This window comes from Solea senegalensis, linkage group LG6 (assembly GCF_019176455.1).
Source record: "Solea senegalensis isolate Sse05_10M linkage group LG6, IFAPA_SoseM_1, whole genome shotgun sequence".
Classification (NCBI taxonomy): domain Eukaryota; kingdom Metazoa; phylum Chordata; class Actinopteri; order Pleuronectiformes; family Soleidae; genus Solea; species Solea senegalensis.
This window is the reverse complement of record NC_058026.1, coordinates 5,223,672-5,240,316: the sequence shown is the minus strand read 5'-3', so window position 1 is coordinate 5,240,316 and position 16,645 is coordinate 5,223,672. Positions and strand designations below refer to the sequence as shown.

The 16,645-nt window shown below is 41.6% G+C and overlaps 1 protein-coding gene across 4 annotated transcripts; it reads left to right on the top strand.

Moving 5' to 3' along the window:
• The first annotated feature begins 93 nt into the window (after window positions 1-93).
• epn3b (epsin 3b) lies at window positions 94-12,505 on the top strand. Of its 4 annotated transcripts, XM_044027252.1 has the most exons (12): window positions 94-531; window positions 3,883-4,076; window positions 5,507-5,665; window positions 5,737-5,820; window positions 6,109-6,409; window positions 6,827-6,945; window positions 7,887-7,973; window positions 9,934-10,057; window positions 10,189-10,362; window positions 10,446-10,538; window positions 11,247-11,534; window positions 11,616-12,505. In XM_044027252.1, exons 2-12 carry the CDS (start codon window positions 4,008-4,010, stop codon window positions 11,912-11,914), a joined length of 1,797 nt encoding a protein of 598 aa, XP_043883187.1. In that variant the 5' UTR covers window positions 94-531; window positions 3,883-4,007; the 3' UTR covers window positions 11,915-12,505. The 4 variants fall into 4 exon arrangements, with proteins under 4 accessions (XP_043883187.1, XP_043883188.1, XP_043883191.1 ...); XM_044027253.1 differs by lacking the exon at window positions 94-531 and having other exon boundaries at window positions 3,376-4,076; window positions 10,192-10,362; XM_044027256.1 differs by lacking the exons at window positions 94-531; window positions 3,883-4,076 and adding an exon at window positions 4,810-5,086.
• The last annotated feature ends 4,140 nt before the right edge of the window (window positions 12,506-16,645 follow it).

The following is a 16,645-nucleotide window of genomic DNA, read 5'->3' as shown; positions in this document are numbered from 1 at the left end:
CTCTCTCTCTCTCTCTCTCTCTCACTCACTCACTCTCTCACACACACACACACCAGCGGATGATAGTAGCTGAAAAGAGAACCGCTGACTCTGCAGTTGACGCGCCCCCATGCGTCCCCGCCTCGCTATTTTACGCTGCCCGTGAGCGTTGCTGTGTGCGCCTGGCCTGCCTGGTTCCTGCCGGTGTTGTGTGACTGCGTGTGTGGAAGTGGGCTGTTGGGTGAGAGAGGGGGCGAGAGAGAGAGAGAGGGAGAGAGAGAGCCGTTTGCTGTGGCTTCATCCTCCTTGTCCTATGCGGATTTCATCACTGACTGGACCGCATCATCCAGGGTACAAGCCGGGGGATTTAGGCGCTGACAGACACGTACTATAATTTAAGGATTTCAGGCAGACACATTACTGTTCAGCTGGAGCGGCAGATGGATAATAGCGGCTGCCCTATTTAGCAGATCCCAGTGGAGGAGATATTATCTACGCCGAGGGTTTGGAGAGGAAGAGCAGGGAGCTGGAGGGAGAGAGATGGTGGGACAGGTAAGAAGCTGCGTGTTGTTGAAATGAGTCCGCGTGTGTGTGTGTGTGTGTGTGTCCACACATGTGTGACTAAAGACGCGTGTAACACACAACTCCAGTAGTAGTTGTGGCCTCTGCTACACATGGCATCATACGCCGCAGCGGGAGGGGGCGTGGGTTAGTGTGCATGAATGCGTGGAGGTTGGGTTATTATGCATTATGCAGATCAGACGCCACCTCCCTCCCTCCACCCCCCGTCCATGGCCACCTGAAAAATGTCAGCACACCTGCGGCTGAGCGCATGCGCACAAACAACCGTGGACGACGTTACGCCCGCGTTTGGGGAGATTTGACGCATCAGACTCAGGTTTATGAAAAGAGACATGAATTCACGAGGGCAACTTGTGACTGTCATTTCAGGCATTTCAGGTGTGCACCAGGACATTCTTCCTGTCCACAACACAAATGACCCTTGCTTTCCCATCATGCACTTGTGGGTTAATCGTGACAGGTGTCCTCTCCAATCACTCAAATTTCCAAGGGACAATATCTCACACTTGAATTCATCGTAATGTTCTTGCAAATGTGAGACGTTGGCTGCTTTGATAAAGAAAACCCAAGGACTCTCTGGTGTTTAAGCCATGTCAACAAAGACTGGTTGTAATGACTGAGTGGGTTGTTCACAGTCAGTGCCCCCTTCAGAAGAAAGTAGGGCAGACACAAGTTCTGGAACACAGGAGTCTCGTGAAGCTTCATTGTGTTTTATCATATCCAGGCCAACACACACACACACACACACACAGGCAACCCATATTCATATTTCAGAGAGGACTCGGGGGAATTGGTCATTAGGGTTTTTCCCTCTTCTTGTGACTTCACAGAATTAACCCACTAACAGCTCGACCTGGGAACGTGGATATGCAGAATGGGGTCAGGTTAATTGGAGATGGTGCATGTGATTGATTGGCTCTGTGGCCCGTCCAGGATCTATCCCACCTCTGTCCTCACTAATGTGAGCTGGGATTGTCTCCATGAGCTCCTCAGCGAGTCAGTGGTATTACATAATAACAGTTACACCATTCAGGGACTCTGACTTACGACCTATTTGATCACGGAGCTTGTGCCCAGCAGATACTGTATGACCGTGACCTACATCACTGCCTTTCACTTTGAATATAACAACATTATGAATTAGTTATTGCTGCCAAAAACCATCCATCCATGTTCTACCGCTTTATCCTCAGCTGACGTAGGGCGATAGGCCGGGTACACACTGGACAGTTATATAAACAACTATTCAACCATTCACTCTCACACCTACGCATATAAACAACTATTCAACCATTCACTCTCACACCCACAGTCAATTTAGAGTGTCCAATTTACCTAATATCCCATATTGCATGTTTTTGGACTGTGGGAGGAACCCGGAGAAAACACAAACCATGTGGCCCTGCTGCCAAAATCATGAGTATTAAAAATAATGTATCAACTTTTTAACCCTTAGAACACAGAGCATTTTGGCTGCTTGTTTCCATTACTATGTTAAAATGTACAGTATGGACAGAGGGTATAAGAATATGTAATATAGAGTGTACATATATATACATATATATGTATATATATATATATACATATATATATATATATATATAGATAGATAGATAGATAGATAGATAGATAGATAGATATAAAATATAAAATAAACATTTTACCTACTTTACAAAACTGAATTTGAACTGCTCACCTCGGGGTGGTGCTATATGTCCCCTGACAATTAATCAGATCAGTATCTGACCTGATATATTCTGGCTGAGCAATAAAGTTCTATGCTGTTCTATTCTTTTCCTTATCTTCCATGCAATGTTCTAAACATACCGTTAAAGGTGTAATATTGAAGTAAACGTTGCATCGTTAGCATGTTGCTTCAAACGTTGTGCTCCTTTAATGTGTAATGTGTTCTCTGCTGTGCTGCTGCCCCACAATAGTCCATAAAGGAGGCCACGATGAAAGGAGTCACAGGATGACCCATCCTGTTGAAACGCAAGCGTCAGCAGAAGCACAGAGGACCTGAGATGCTCACAGCGGGGACACAGACAGGAAGAGACGTGTGTGTGTGTTTGTGTGTGTGTGTGTGTGCAAAGAGAGACACAGAGAGAAAATGATAACGAAGGGCATGAAGTAGAAAGTGAAGCTCAGCAGCTTGAACCAATATCACCTTTCTGCTCAATCACAGGCAGCTTAGACAAAGGCACACACACACACACACACACACACAGGTTACCAATGCCAGGTGCTGTCTATTACATGAGTCATATCACCTGTGTGTGTACCTGGCATTCCTTATGTTGTTGGGACCTAAATTCATTTACACAGTCACACTATTAGGACAAAAATCAAATTACCACTTTGTAAAGGCAAGGTGACATGTTTCAAAGTTAGGATAAGGTTAGGGTTAGGATTAGGCCGGTAGTAATTATGGTTATGGTTTGAGTTAGTCTCCAGGAAATCAATGAAAGTCAATGCAATGTTCTTTGAAGTCATGGAAACCAGAGTGTGTGTGTGTGTGAGTGTGTGGGGCACTGTTGTCAGGGCAAGTAGTTCTCATGACGATCAAAACCTGAGGCCAGACGTTTAAAGGTATTAAAGGTTTGAATTAGAGCTGCAACCAGCAACTATTTTAACAATCGATTCATCTGTTGATTATTTTTTCGTTAGCAATTAATTGAGTAATCGATTGGCCCATGAAATGTCAGAAAACGTTAAACAATATTGATCAGTGTCTGGCGAACCTGGAAATGATGACGTTCTTGAATGTCTTGTTTGTCCACAAGCCAAAATGATTCACTTTTAATGATTTCTTTGTTACATAAGCAAAGAAATGAAGAATATATTCACATTTAGGAAGCTGAAAAGATGCAAATTAAACGATGGCGATTAATTTAGTGATCGATTAATAATCACTTCTTCGAGTAATTGTTTCAGCTCTATGGTTAAGTTAAGGTTAGGGTTCCTGAGGCCAACATCCCATTTTCCCATTCAAAGCATGAGCTGTTAGCCCTTTCAGTCACAGGTTGACCTGCACTGCACAGTATATAATCCTCCATCTGTCCAAGCAGGAGACAGTGACAACCATAATAATTATTTTAGCTCTCTATTTGAAGTGCCAGTTTTATATATAAAAAAAAAAGTAAGCTATGAAACAGTAATACTCACTGAATGAACAGCAATTTTCTTGATTTTTTTGCCTGAGGAGGAGGAGGAGCCTGTGGTGGGAAACTTTGCAAACCCCTGATCAGGTTGAGGAGTTTTTGTTTTAGTTTCATTAGATTTCATTCATACTCACTGACTGCCTTTGTCTCTTTTGTACAGGGGCGTCCTGTAAGTCCTGACAGAGAAGAGGAGTCGTCTTTGCCATAGCAAAGTCCACGTCCCTCCTGCCACCACCTGTTTACTTATCACTCTCAATCTCTCCATATCCCACATCATCGATCACCATGACAACCTCAGCCCTGCGCCGGCAGGTGAAAAATATTGTGCACAACTACTCAGAAGCGGAGATAAAGGTACTACAAAAGGTGTCATGACATACAGTACACAAATGGCCCCTTTCAGACCTTTCAGATATGGATCGTATGAATGTTCACACGTGGCATGAAGCAACATTTGAACCGATACAACAAGAAATCATGTATTGATTGGTGCTAATAACGTACAAATACATCAGCATACAGTATGGGTGCAGGGAAGTGTAATAATACAGTGAAATTGCACCTCCAAATGTCTTTTTTGTGATCAGTTCTGAGGATGCATTCAGGACAGATTTGGAGCGTTCAGACCTTTTGCCTGTCTCCGATCTGCCTGTGATAGAATCACAGGGGATGGACGTGTCTGAACGGGGTCATAGAAATGCAGTTTTTAGTTCTTTGCAACAAATGTGGAAGGCATAATTTTTCAAAAATTATACAGTAAAATTGTTTGATAATGAGTCAGGGAGTAGTCAAGATTCCCCTGAGATCAACTGTACCAACCATTGTCAGAACGTATGGGCCAATGTGTTGTTATTGTACAGTAAAAATAGAGTTTTTGGCCTTTTTCTGAGAAAAAGAAAGACAACTCTGAGGCTTAATTTCTCAAAAATGATAGGATAGAATAGAATAGAATAGAACAAAATAGAAATACTTTATTCATCCCGAGGTGAATTTTTTTTTGACAGAGCAGCAGTACAATACAAAACAATATATTTTTAAACATAAAAAGTAAACATAAAATGTACAACAGTGAAAAAATATGCTAGTAGAGACACAGTGAAATTGTTTGATAATGAGTGAGGGAGTAGTCAGCATGCTCCTGAGGTCAACTGTGTCAACAACTGTCAGAACGTATGGGTCAATGTGTTGTTATAGTACAGTAAAAATCAATGTCTTAAAATCAGCTCGATTGATTGCGCTTGTATTAGTAACGTCTTATTTTGAAAACCGGAAGTGATATCGCTCGGTATCAAACTAGCGCTGACATTCTCAATCGGCTCCCAACATTCACGGGTTTGACTTCACGGGCGCCCTTAAAAACGATGGTGCGGATGGTTTGACTACGCAAAGACGAATGACGGCTCACTTGACCGCAGTTTTTGGCTTCAGAGTAACCCTCTTACTCCCATTAAAAAGAACATAAATGTCAATTTTTTACGTTTTCTTCGTCCCAACATGTCCCAACACTAACTTATGCTTCCCCGATCACAGGTAGTCTTCTTCTAGTCTTCGGTCACAGGTTACTTCCGGGTCACGTAACTTGCATTTATCAAAATTGGATTAAACGAGAATCGCTCGTTGTCCGTTTTTTCCATTTTTCATTTCAGCACAAAATCGGAAATTGGAATTCATTTTGATTTTGTAAACGAATATTGAGAAAACAAGTCGTTTTTTTCTGGTTTTGTTTTGAAAACGAATGATACGCGGATTCATGTAGACGTTGTGATTTGCGTGTGGATGTGCAGGTTCGTGAGGCCACCTCGAATGACCCGTGGGGCCCGTCGTCATCTCTCATGTCCGAGATTGCAGACTTGACTTTCAATGTGGTGGCATTTGCTGAGGTCATGGGCATGGTTTGGAAACGCCTCAACGACAGCGGCAAGAACTGGAGACACGTTTACAAGGTGACTTAAACGCTACTCGGTGGTGTCAGTTGCGGTGTTGAGTGTTAAGTGTAACCACTATTTTCCTCCAGGCCCTGACTCTGCTGGATTACCTGTTGAAGACAGGATCAGAGAGAGTGGCCCAGCAGTGCCGTGAGAACGCATTCACTATTCAGGTACTGGACTCTAACTACAAAGGGGAGCATTAGCAGGTGTGGAGCTGGTAATGGTTTATTTTTGATCCATGGTTCTCAAACTGTGGTATGCAAGCTTCCTCTCTTCCTCTCTCTATCTCAGTGTGTGTTTCTTATTGTTTGAGATCTTGGGGATGTTCACCTCTCTTTCGGTTTTCTGCACTGCAGGACAATAACAATAAATCTTGAATAGAGAAAAACAAAAATGACATCAATAACGTTTGTCTATGTCATTGCCATCAAAAGCATATTCTGATGACTGTGTCTCAGACACTGCGGGACTTCCAGTACGTGGACCGCGATGGCAGGGACCAGGGGGCCAACGTGAGGGAAAAAGCACGCCAGCTTGTGTGTCTCCTGCGAGATGAGGAGCGGCTCCGCCAGGAGAGGAGTCAAGCCCTAAAGACCAAGGAGCGAATGGCTGGGGGAGGCAGTGGAGGAGGAAGCGGAGGCGTGTACGGAGGCATACCTCCATCCTACCACCCAGGCAGGCGAACGAGCCAGCCCAGCATGGCTGTGCTGTACGGAGAGGAGTTGAGCCGCTCCAGAGGCTCCCCGTCCTCCTTTAACTGTGAGTGTGTACAAGTCCAGTGTGTAAGAATTGGTGAGACTGCAGATTGTAACAAACGGAGGATTTCTCTGTTCACCCCTCCCTGTTCCACATATGTAATGGAACTACAGTGGCCTTCACATACCAGAGAAAATGTGGTGCCATCAGACTGTGGTGTGGTTTCTGTGATCAGATCGGAGGATGCAATCAGAATAGATTAGGAGCTTCCACATTGGGCCCTTGTTAAAAGTACATAAGTACACAATTTTAAAGGTGGAACCAATTTTGAACGGCTTGATTTATAATAGAATAGAAAAATACACACTTTTATTAAGGCTAATCATCTATGGTGAAATGCAATTTGTGCTGAAGCCCAGCACCAGATTTCTCAGCACACTCGGTCCAAATTCAAACGCCTTCACTTGTGCTCCTCTGCAGCCTCATCATCATCTCCTCGCGCCGCCTCAGACCTGGAGCAGGCTCGACCTCAGACCAGTGGCGAGGAGGAGCTGCAGCTCCAGTTGGCCTTAGCAATGAGCAGGGAGGAGTGTCAGAAGGTACAACAAACACACACATCGTGATCATGTGTAGTCACCAGACCCCTCTGTTCCACACAAACACACACACTCTTCTTCTAATTTTATGAGCTGCACATGTCTCATGGCCCCATGACGATTCCAATAATCAAAAGTTTGTGCCAAACATTCTGACAAGTCGCCCACCTTCCTAGCTAGCCCTTCCTTCTCCTGTTACCATAGCGATGGATGAGGACACACAGCTACAGATTGCTTTAAGCCTGAGCCAAAAAGAGCATGAGCAGGTACACACACACAGAAACACCTCTCTCCTTACTTACAGCTCTTTAACGATGTTTTAATCCTTACAATTTGGCGTCTCTCTGTGTATGCGATGAGGCTTTTCAGTGAACTCGCCATATCACCATGTGCAATACCTGACCGTAGATAGATCGGGATAAAAATGTGTCACAGCCATACGATGAAATTGTAAAGTACTGCAGGAATCCACTGGCACGAAAATCTTCATCCTCACATGAGGAAAAATACTTGTCAAATCACGATGATTTGAATATATTTTGTCTGTGATTGCGATACGCAAAAATGGTCAGTGATACTAATAATGAAGCAATCACAACGTTTATTTTCTAACCATATCATGTCACTTTACTTTGGACTAATGACTTCCCAACAAACTTTTTTCTTCCTCCATCGTTGGCCACTTCTTCTTCCTCTCATTTCCTGGACCACTCCTGTATCTCCCACCCGCGTGCCTTAGTGCATCACTCACACTGTATATGTTCAGTGTGAGTGTTCAGCATATGTGTTCATGTCGTTTTAAAAGATGTGTGCTGCACTACTTTCAATTTTCTGGATCGTTTTACCAACAGCAATGTGTGTGTGTGTCCGTTTGTGTGTGTGCGTGTGTTCATGCTCATTGTTGTTGCGTTAATGTCAATGACGTCACAATGCCGCCCCTGCAGGAACAGCGCTGTCGCCAAGGAGACGAGTCTCTGTTACAGAAGGCCCTGGATGAGAGCCGGAGAGAGAGCCAGTCAGAGACACAGGAGGTGAGCGTGTGCTGCGAGCTGTGTGTATTTGCGCGGTGGGTGTGTGCGGATGCTTTTGTACGTGGCTGTGGCGTTCACGGAATGGAGTGGAGTTTATGGCGTGGACCGCTGTGATAGGGAGGGGAAATGGGATGGAATGAAAACATAGATCAGCATAATGAGCGAGGGACTGAAAGGGAAGTAGGAGAGAGCAAAGGGAGGAGAAAGGTGCCGAATGATAATGAGTTTATCTTGTCTAACCTTGAGCTCTCCTTGACATTTTTCTCAAAGCACACTCCTTGTCTTGTAGCGCACAAGCTCCCTGATTGGCCCGTCAACAAGCCAATCACAACTACCGGCTGTCTTATGTAAAAGTCCACATGGCTTACAACTGGTGGTTTTATATTGTTATCCTTACTATCTGGTGCCTGTAGGTGGTGCATAGAAGTAATACTGGAATCAGGATCAGTGTAAGCAAGCTCCTAAATGTTTCCCTGCCTGATTAATATAACACATGGCATTAGTGAGGTCATACCTCATCAGTTCATGTATTTAAATGATACATTCCAGGATGAAATTCTTAATTAATGTTGTAAGACCTATTCAAATTCAAACCCAGAGTTTTATGTTTATAAACAGTTATCTTCTATGATCAGACTCTATATGATTATGAGGTTAAGAGCTATGTTTTCAAGGCCACACAGTTGGTTGGTGTAGTGGTTAGCACTCTCGCCTTTGCAAGGGTTAGGGTTTTACAGAACCCCCTGTGACCCTCCTGTGAAGGATAAAGCGGTAGAAGATGAGCGAGTGAGATTCAAAACTGAATTTTCTGTCTGGGTCTCAAGTTCAGGTTTTATCTTTCCACAGCTTGTGAGATGTGTGTGCATTTAAAATGACACAATATCAGGTGTCTGTTTTCTTTCATTATCTGTTGTTATTATTATTTTTTTTTTATGAATTATTATATTATTCATTTTCAAAATCCCACTTAACACATCATTATAATGAAGATTGTAGTAAATGTTTATTACACAAAAAAGGTTTTTGAAAGGTACCTTGTTCACATACATCATTTCATATATGTTACTTTTCTTGTGTAAAATTGGTTGTTGCCCTTTATCTATAAATGATGGCTTCTGCCACGATTGTTTAAAGCTGTATCAACATTTGTATGCTTCTTGTGTGCAGAATTCACAGAAAGGTGGGTTCCCTAAATTGTGTTTTACACCATGTGTGCAGGTTATTTTAGGTCAAATGGTTTGAAAAAAAAAAAAAAGAAAAAAGCTCATCACAGACTGCACTGCAGTCTGCTCTGCTGCGAGGTGCTGCTCTGCAATCTCAGGCCCTGCTGAGTAATCTTCTGTAGCTATAGAATCCAGATGCTGCCTGACAAATTTATGAAACAATGGCAACTGTTTGTAACTTACCTCAGGCACCTTTCAATGCTTTATGAAATATAAACTCACTGCCTGGGTTTTCAGTGAGCTTATTGTTTCTTGGTAAACAAATAAAGATGCCATTGCCATCAATGGAAGCTATTCATCTTCAAAAGATCAAGTTTTAATATGTTTCCTTCTTTGTCGCTGTACCCTTTCCCAGAAAATGTATTCCTTATAAAGGATTTTTTTTTTACTGCTTAAACAAAACTTTCTACACTATGCTTCACACGCTCACATTCAATTGATGAAGCTGAATCAACTATTTTACTTAAGTCTGCCATGTTGAATGTCTAAATAGTGTTTTAAATTATACTCACTGGCCCCTTTATTAGGTACACAGGGCATCTTATTGTATAAAGTGGAAGAGTGGCACCCACTGTGTCCTTCTGCTGCTGTAGTCGGCCATCTTCTTTAAGATTCAACGTGTTGTAGGTGTATTCCACAGATCTTAAGAGGGTTCTATGTGTTTCCTGGGGCTCAGTCTCTTTACTTGTAAAACCCACAAATCTGGAAGCAACCAATACTTTTTGCTCCTTCTGTAGTCAGCCATGTTGGACCTTGTGGACATATTTGGCCCATCGTCTGAGCCCCCACCTCCTCCCGGTGACCCTTGGAACTCAGCCCAACCCACCTGTGACATCACCTCTGACCCCTGGGACTCTGTAGGTGTGTTGCTCGTCGCAGACTCACCAACACGTCCACTCAGTCTTCAGGCCAGTTAGATGGCTCGTGTTTTAATGTATCACACTTAGTTTTTTTTTTTTCTTTTCTCTCTTTCATTGTCTGTATCTTCACAGCAGTTCACTCCAGCAGTCCTGTAGTTGGTAGCCCGTGGTCTGCTCTTCCTCCCTCTTCCTCTAGTGCATCCAATCCCTGGGCCCCATGTGCCAACTCGCACACAGACCCCTGGGAAGGAGCACCAATCTCCTCCAGTCCTGTAAATCATGCAAGCGACACTCCAGCAGAAGAAGGTATTTTACACTGACCCACCTCATGCAAGCACTGAACTCTGTCTATGATTTGTTTGTCTGGATTAGGTTTTTTCTCTGTGCAGGTGTTGATGGGACCGATCCATTTGCACATGAGGAGGAAAAGCCTAAACAGGAAGTTCCACAAGTGCCCTCTCCCCAACCTGCAAGCCCCACAGGTATGTTTCTGCCAGACAGCAGAGATCATGTTAAAGGTGCTCTTTAGTTCATAAAACCATCATATTGTAGCATTTTGAGATGGAAATGTGTGACTGAACTAATTGAAAAGCACCCATGGAGATGCCTGACTCATTTTAGAGATGAAGAGTTGACATTATGATTCATTAAAATTATCATTTCTAGAAAGAAACAATATAGGCTATACCAGGATCAATGTCAAATAATTAGAGAATAAACAGATCCACTAATACTGTGGATGTCTCCTGCATAGAGAGTGGTTGGAAAGAAAAGTGTATGACCAAATGAACTGACCATGGTGTCATCACTCAGATTCAGCATGTATCACAATGTGTTGCCTCAACTGTTCATCAGGAATCTGATACAACTGACTACACTACACTACACTAACTAAACTACAGTCAGTTATCAGACGTTGATGTGCTGGTAATGCAGGGTGACTTCTCCAAAAAGGTCACATGAACTGTAAGTATATTACTCTGGGGTAGCTTTTGAAAATGTCTAAACACAAACTAGACTGGAACTAAAACCTTGGACCTAAATCATTCATTGACAAGGAGAGTTGAAGCTATTCCGGACGCCTTGTCTGGACCAACATTTCATTAAAGCAACTTTTTCATATTTGTTTCCCATCCACTATCATTTTCCTCCATACCTCTATTTAGACTCTATTTCTCTTCCTGATGCAGATGCAGAGGTGTTTGGAATGAAACCAGACTTAGATCCATTTTCTGGAGCAGATTCTAAACCGGATGCGTTTGGGGCTGATCCTCCTGGGAAACCACAGGTCAATGGACGGGAGTCTGCCAGCCCAGAGATGTTTGACCTGTCCCGGCTAGCACCTCCGCTCAGTGCACCACGGGTGTGTCGGACCCCAGAGACCTTTCTGGGACCTACAGGGGCCTCGCTGGTCAACTTAGACGCTCTGATAACCTCCAACCCCCCAAGCAAAATGCACAATAATCCCTTCCTCTCAGGTAACAATGTACTAATTACCAAAATCTGCTGTAATACTGAACTTGTCCACCTCACAAATCCTGTTTTGTTTTGTTTTCCAGGTCTGAGTGCTCCGTCTCCTACTAACCCCTTCCTCTGCGACCAGCCTCGCCTTACCCTTAATCAAATGCGACCATCCTCCACCTCCCCACTGCCCCCTCACATGCTCTCCTACAGCCCGTCCCTGCCTCTGCCTCTTCACCACCAGCCCCCCATCATCCCCTCGTCTCTCACACAACCACCTGCAGGACTCCTGGACCTTCCCTCTAACCTCCCCCAACCACTGCTTCCTCTGTCTCCACGGCCGGCAGCTCACACTCAATCACAGACACAGACGTACAGCCACAACCCCTTCCTCTGAGACTCCATCTTCACCCTTCAACCTCTGGTCCGCAGCGGGGGACAACCACATGGGCTCATTTCGGATCAGTTTGTACTGACGACAGTGAGACTAGTTTAAATGAACTCGATCCCGGTCTGATGCCATTATGCACACGCGAAGCAGATATAAACTCTTGGATGATTGGATGTATCTGTGTCTGCCTGAAGACACGTCAGCTGCTATATTACGTAAACTCTTGAAGAAAAGCTTAGACTCGCGCACACACAGTCACACACTCAGGCATACTTCAGGGTGCACAGACACACACGTTATGCACAGATACAAACACAGACTTAACAGGGTGCATCTCTACAGTCCCTTCAATGCCTTTTTTTCCCCCGGTTTTAACAGTGACAATACCACGCACCTTCTCACCACAGACACAATGTGTTACAATGTGAAAGGGAAGGAAGCCACACACTGATTGTTCACCTAGTTTCACCAGGATCCTCACCGCCGCTGCTTCACCGACAAAAGCATGAATGCATCCCAACCTTTAAGACTCTTAACTATTCTATTCTGCTGAGCGCCTGAGATGAGATCTTCTAATAAATCCTCCTCTTCTGATGAGTCAAATAGTATCTTGAGATTTGTTTTGGCACAATTGAATCACTGGAGATAACCCTAAAATGTGTTATAGGTATGATTCATGAAAACACACAGCACCGTTCAAGAACTAATTGACTCAGGTAATCATTTCTGCATTGCCTCGTTACCTTGCAAGCTCATAAGCATCTGATCCTAGGTCACTGGTCCTTTTAAGGCCAACGGCAGGATTTGGGTGAATTTAAACTGGACTTAACGACACCTATTATCTCAATCTGGACCTTAACTGATCACTAATACCCATGTGCCTGTTTGTATAGCTGATCCACAATGCATTCCCAGCTGGTTCATATAGGCACCATTGAGGAGGATCTCAGGGAGACTGCTCTGTCCCTCCCCCATTAATCCTAAATGAAGCGAAAGGCATTTTTTTCAGAGATTGACTATTTTAGATGTGGGGCATAGTAATGTGACATAAGGAGAACAGATGGGGTAAATGACATATGACGACAAATACAGATGATAAAACAGATGTGTTGAAGCATCTCCTCTCTCCTGCTCCTCGTTCACCTCGGTTTTAGGAGCAAGAGAATCTGTGAAGAGACGAGATGTTCTGTCATCTCTGCACTGAACCTGGACTTGAATGTGAAATGCCTGTTTATATACACACAGGCTCAGTACATATGTATTTAAAAGAATGATATAAAGTATTATGAAATATACCAATAAATGAACTGTGTTTGCATTCATATTTCTAGCGCCCATGTGATGTATGTGTCATTCTAGTGTTTCTTTTCCCGTAGCTAATAATAATTTCCATCTTTTTAATTTTTTAAGTTGGTCATTTAGTCGTCGGTTATGCCAAGGTTTCTGTGAACAGTTTGCATGTTCTCCAAGTGTTTAGCAGCAACTATTGGGCATTACTGCACACTGGCAACAATAACTAATACATTGCTTACATTTACATTGAATGCTCTTGCTAAATAAGTGTTGGGAAATGGATGTTTGTATGTTAGTCCTGTGTGCACTTCATGTGTTTAACTTCAGTGCCATATGCAGATGTGTTTCTGTCTCATAGATGGGAAAATTTGATTGCACAAACTTTTTTACCATGTTCAAATTATATCTGGACACAAAACTATATTTGTTTGTCCTTAAACTCTTTGTGGAGTCCCAGTAATATCTCTCAACATTGTTACATGGTAACTGACCATAACTTGAGGTTTGTGAGATATTTTTTTTCATGTGCAGTCTTGACCAATTGTTGCCTCTCTCACCCTGGCATCTCATCTTTCCTCTGTGTGTCCTGAAGGGCAAGCTTGAGACCAAGACCCTCATCAAAAGGAGTAGCAGTCAACCCAAGGTTATCATCAACAAACAGGATCACAACCGCTTCACAAAACTCATTAATAGATGAGCAGGGTGAAGAAAGTGGGTCTGAAGGTAATAATGAAGCAGAGATGATGAAAAAACAACATCTCTTTATCTTTATAATGGCATTTCTTTTAACAGTAAGTATATTTTATACTGTATAGAGGGAATAATCGTAAGAACTTTTTAACATTACATTTTTAGGCAGCTTATCACTGAATCAGAGACTGAGGTTGGTGATATTTGCAGACAATGCTGCAAGTTCTGCGCTCAAGCAAACATCCTTGCACACAGCTTTAGTAAATGTTCCGATGCTGTGTTGTACATCTCTGGTTATGGAACCCTGATGAACAAAGCAATTATTATGTGCTGATAATTCTACTCAAACAGGCCTTGAGGATGAAGTGCTTGAAGTACTAATAATAATAATATATACACATATTATTATGACTATAATGGTTTTGTATATATGTAAATTAAATCATTGTGTTATTTTCTTTTTTTAGATTGTCTTTGATAATCCACTTTTCTATTATTCTTCAAAAAAATCATAATTATGAGATAAAAAGTCGAAATTGTGAAATAAAAAGTCAAAATTATGAAATAAAAAGTGCGCATTCGAAGACGTGCACATGCGCAGTAACAACATTCATTCAGTCAGGCAGTGTTCAGCAGGATGTTAGGAGACAGGCTGTGTGTTAATCAGTAGTTATCTGTTGGTGGTAAAAGCTGCTACAAGCTGAAATATCCACCAAATAAACTTTTACCTTGTTTACTATGCAGAATATGAATGAAACCAGAGTGAGGAGCCATCACAAGACTGTTTTTATAGCCTATATTCAGAGTTGCACTTCACATATTAAGTCAACTCAGATACAATGATAAGGAATGTTGTTTTTCATTGTTCACTATTTCTCAGTTTTCTGTAAAGTTTATGTGTAATGTTTAGGTATGCTGCCTTAAATGGACCTATTTCTACAAGGTGTACTAAAGTACCAATATTTGAAAATGTGTAAAAGCCATAATGTAAATGTTCATACATTTGTGAAGAGATAGTACACTTTTTTGTATTTACAATGTATTATTCTAATTAGGATATGGTACAAATACATTAAAATATATTTTTTCACCTGGAAGTAGTCCCACAAGTCTTTCAGCCTTTAGTATACTGGTAATGCATTTGTGCAAGGTAGAAAGTAATATAGCAAAGTAATGATACAGTATATTGACTATTACCTGCTAGTAGTATTGGAATGAGCCAAAAGTATAATTAAGCATATTATTAGCACAGTAAGAATATATTAAAAAATATAAAGCATATATATTTTTTAAACACTAACAAATCATTTTGAATTTATATATTTATTTATTTTATTATTTTTACTTTAAGTAATAGTTCAGTTAGATGAACATTTCGATCCACACTCCATACCAGATGGTGGCGGTAATGCACCCAATCGTTGTTTGCCAACCGCCACACAGCACACCTGCTCGTCTTCACGCAGGTGGTTTTCAATCAGCTGACAACCGCTGATTGCTTCCTCCTCCTCTTCTTATATAATCTCCCTCCAGCCAACACTTCCGTGATGTTACTTTGAAGAGAAGCTGCACGAGCCGTGGAAGGAAAAGAAAGACGCGAAAAAAGTGTCGCTGCTTAGCTACTGAAACTGTTCCGGGAGGAGAGAACTTGTTGCGGTAATGCACCAACCGCCCTAAAACCTCAAAAAAAGGAGGGAAATTTAAAAAAAGAAGAGGAAAAAAGAAAACTACCGCGGCGTGACGTCAGACGCCGAAAAGGTGGTCGGGAGCATCAGCTCCTGTATAAAAACGCAGCAAGGCGCTCCAGGATGGCGTGTTCGACCTGGTCCAGATTGGTGGCCCGTCCAGAATGGTGAGTAGCTTTGTTACAGCAGTTAAATCATTGGTTTAAATGGGGATGCAACTCATTTCTATTTTCATTAACCTGTGGTTTATTTTCATGTTTGTTCCATAAAATGTTAAATGTAGTTTACTGTTTCTAAATTCAGTTATATTTTTTAATTATTTGGTTTTAATGATTGCTTAAAGAGAGCAAAGAAGTGAGGAAATATTCACATTTAACAAAATAAAAAAAATCTGAAACTCAAACAATTAAACCAATCCATTTTCAAAATAGACAAAACAAGACTAAAAACAAGATAAAATGGCTGCTGTGCTATAAAACTCAAAAAAATGAAACATTGACTTTAATTAAAATTATTTTGTCAACCGGTTTCACGAAAGTCTATTATCTTAGTTCAAAGCAAAAATGTTAAGGTCATCTAACTTTATGAACTTGTATTACATTAACACAATGTGAATTGACCCAACTAGGTAATAACTTGTGATCAATGAGAGCTATTTAAGCTTATCCAATCTAATTCAGTTATGTTACATAGACATAAATAATATATTTACAGGCGACATATTTTACATTTGTCCTTTAAACATGTATCTTATTAGTAGAAGTAAAATAATAATTTTAAGTTAAATTTATTTAAATAGGTTTTCATCTAATTTATTTTATACTAATTAATGTGATCTAATTCTAGTTTGTCAAAAGGTTCCACACAAATGAATTTGGTACACCCAAAATAATTTGGGGTTTTGGGAAACACCACTTGTATAAAGTCGAATCAACTTATCAATTAATAGTTAATTGATTATGAAAATAATGACTACTAATTTGTTGCAGTCTTAATGGAATTTGAAACGGAGCCAACTACGGTCATTCACCTGAAAAACTCTACTGTCCAATAAAAAAAACACAAATAC

Excerpts from the sequence above, each read along its gene's own strand:
- epn3b (XM_044027252.1), top strand. The coding sequence starts at position 4,008 with ATGACAACCTCAGCCCTGCGCCGGCAGGTGAAAAATATTGTGCACAAC. Across the intron at positions 6,410-6,826 it reads CTCCCCGTCCTCCTTTAACT|CCTCATCATCATCTCCTCGC; the intron begins GTGAGTGTGTAC and ends GCTCCTCTGCAG. Across the intron at positions 10,539-11,246 it reads CCAACCTGCAAGCCCCACAG|ATGCAGAGGTGTTTGGAATG; the intron begins GTATGTTTCTGC and ends TTCCTGATGCAG.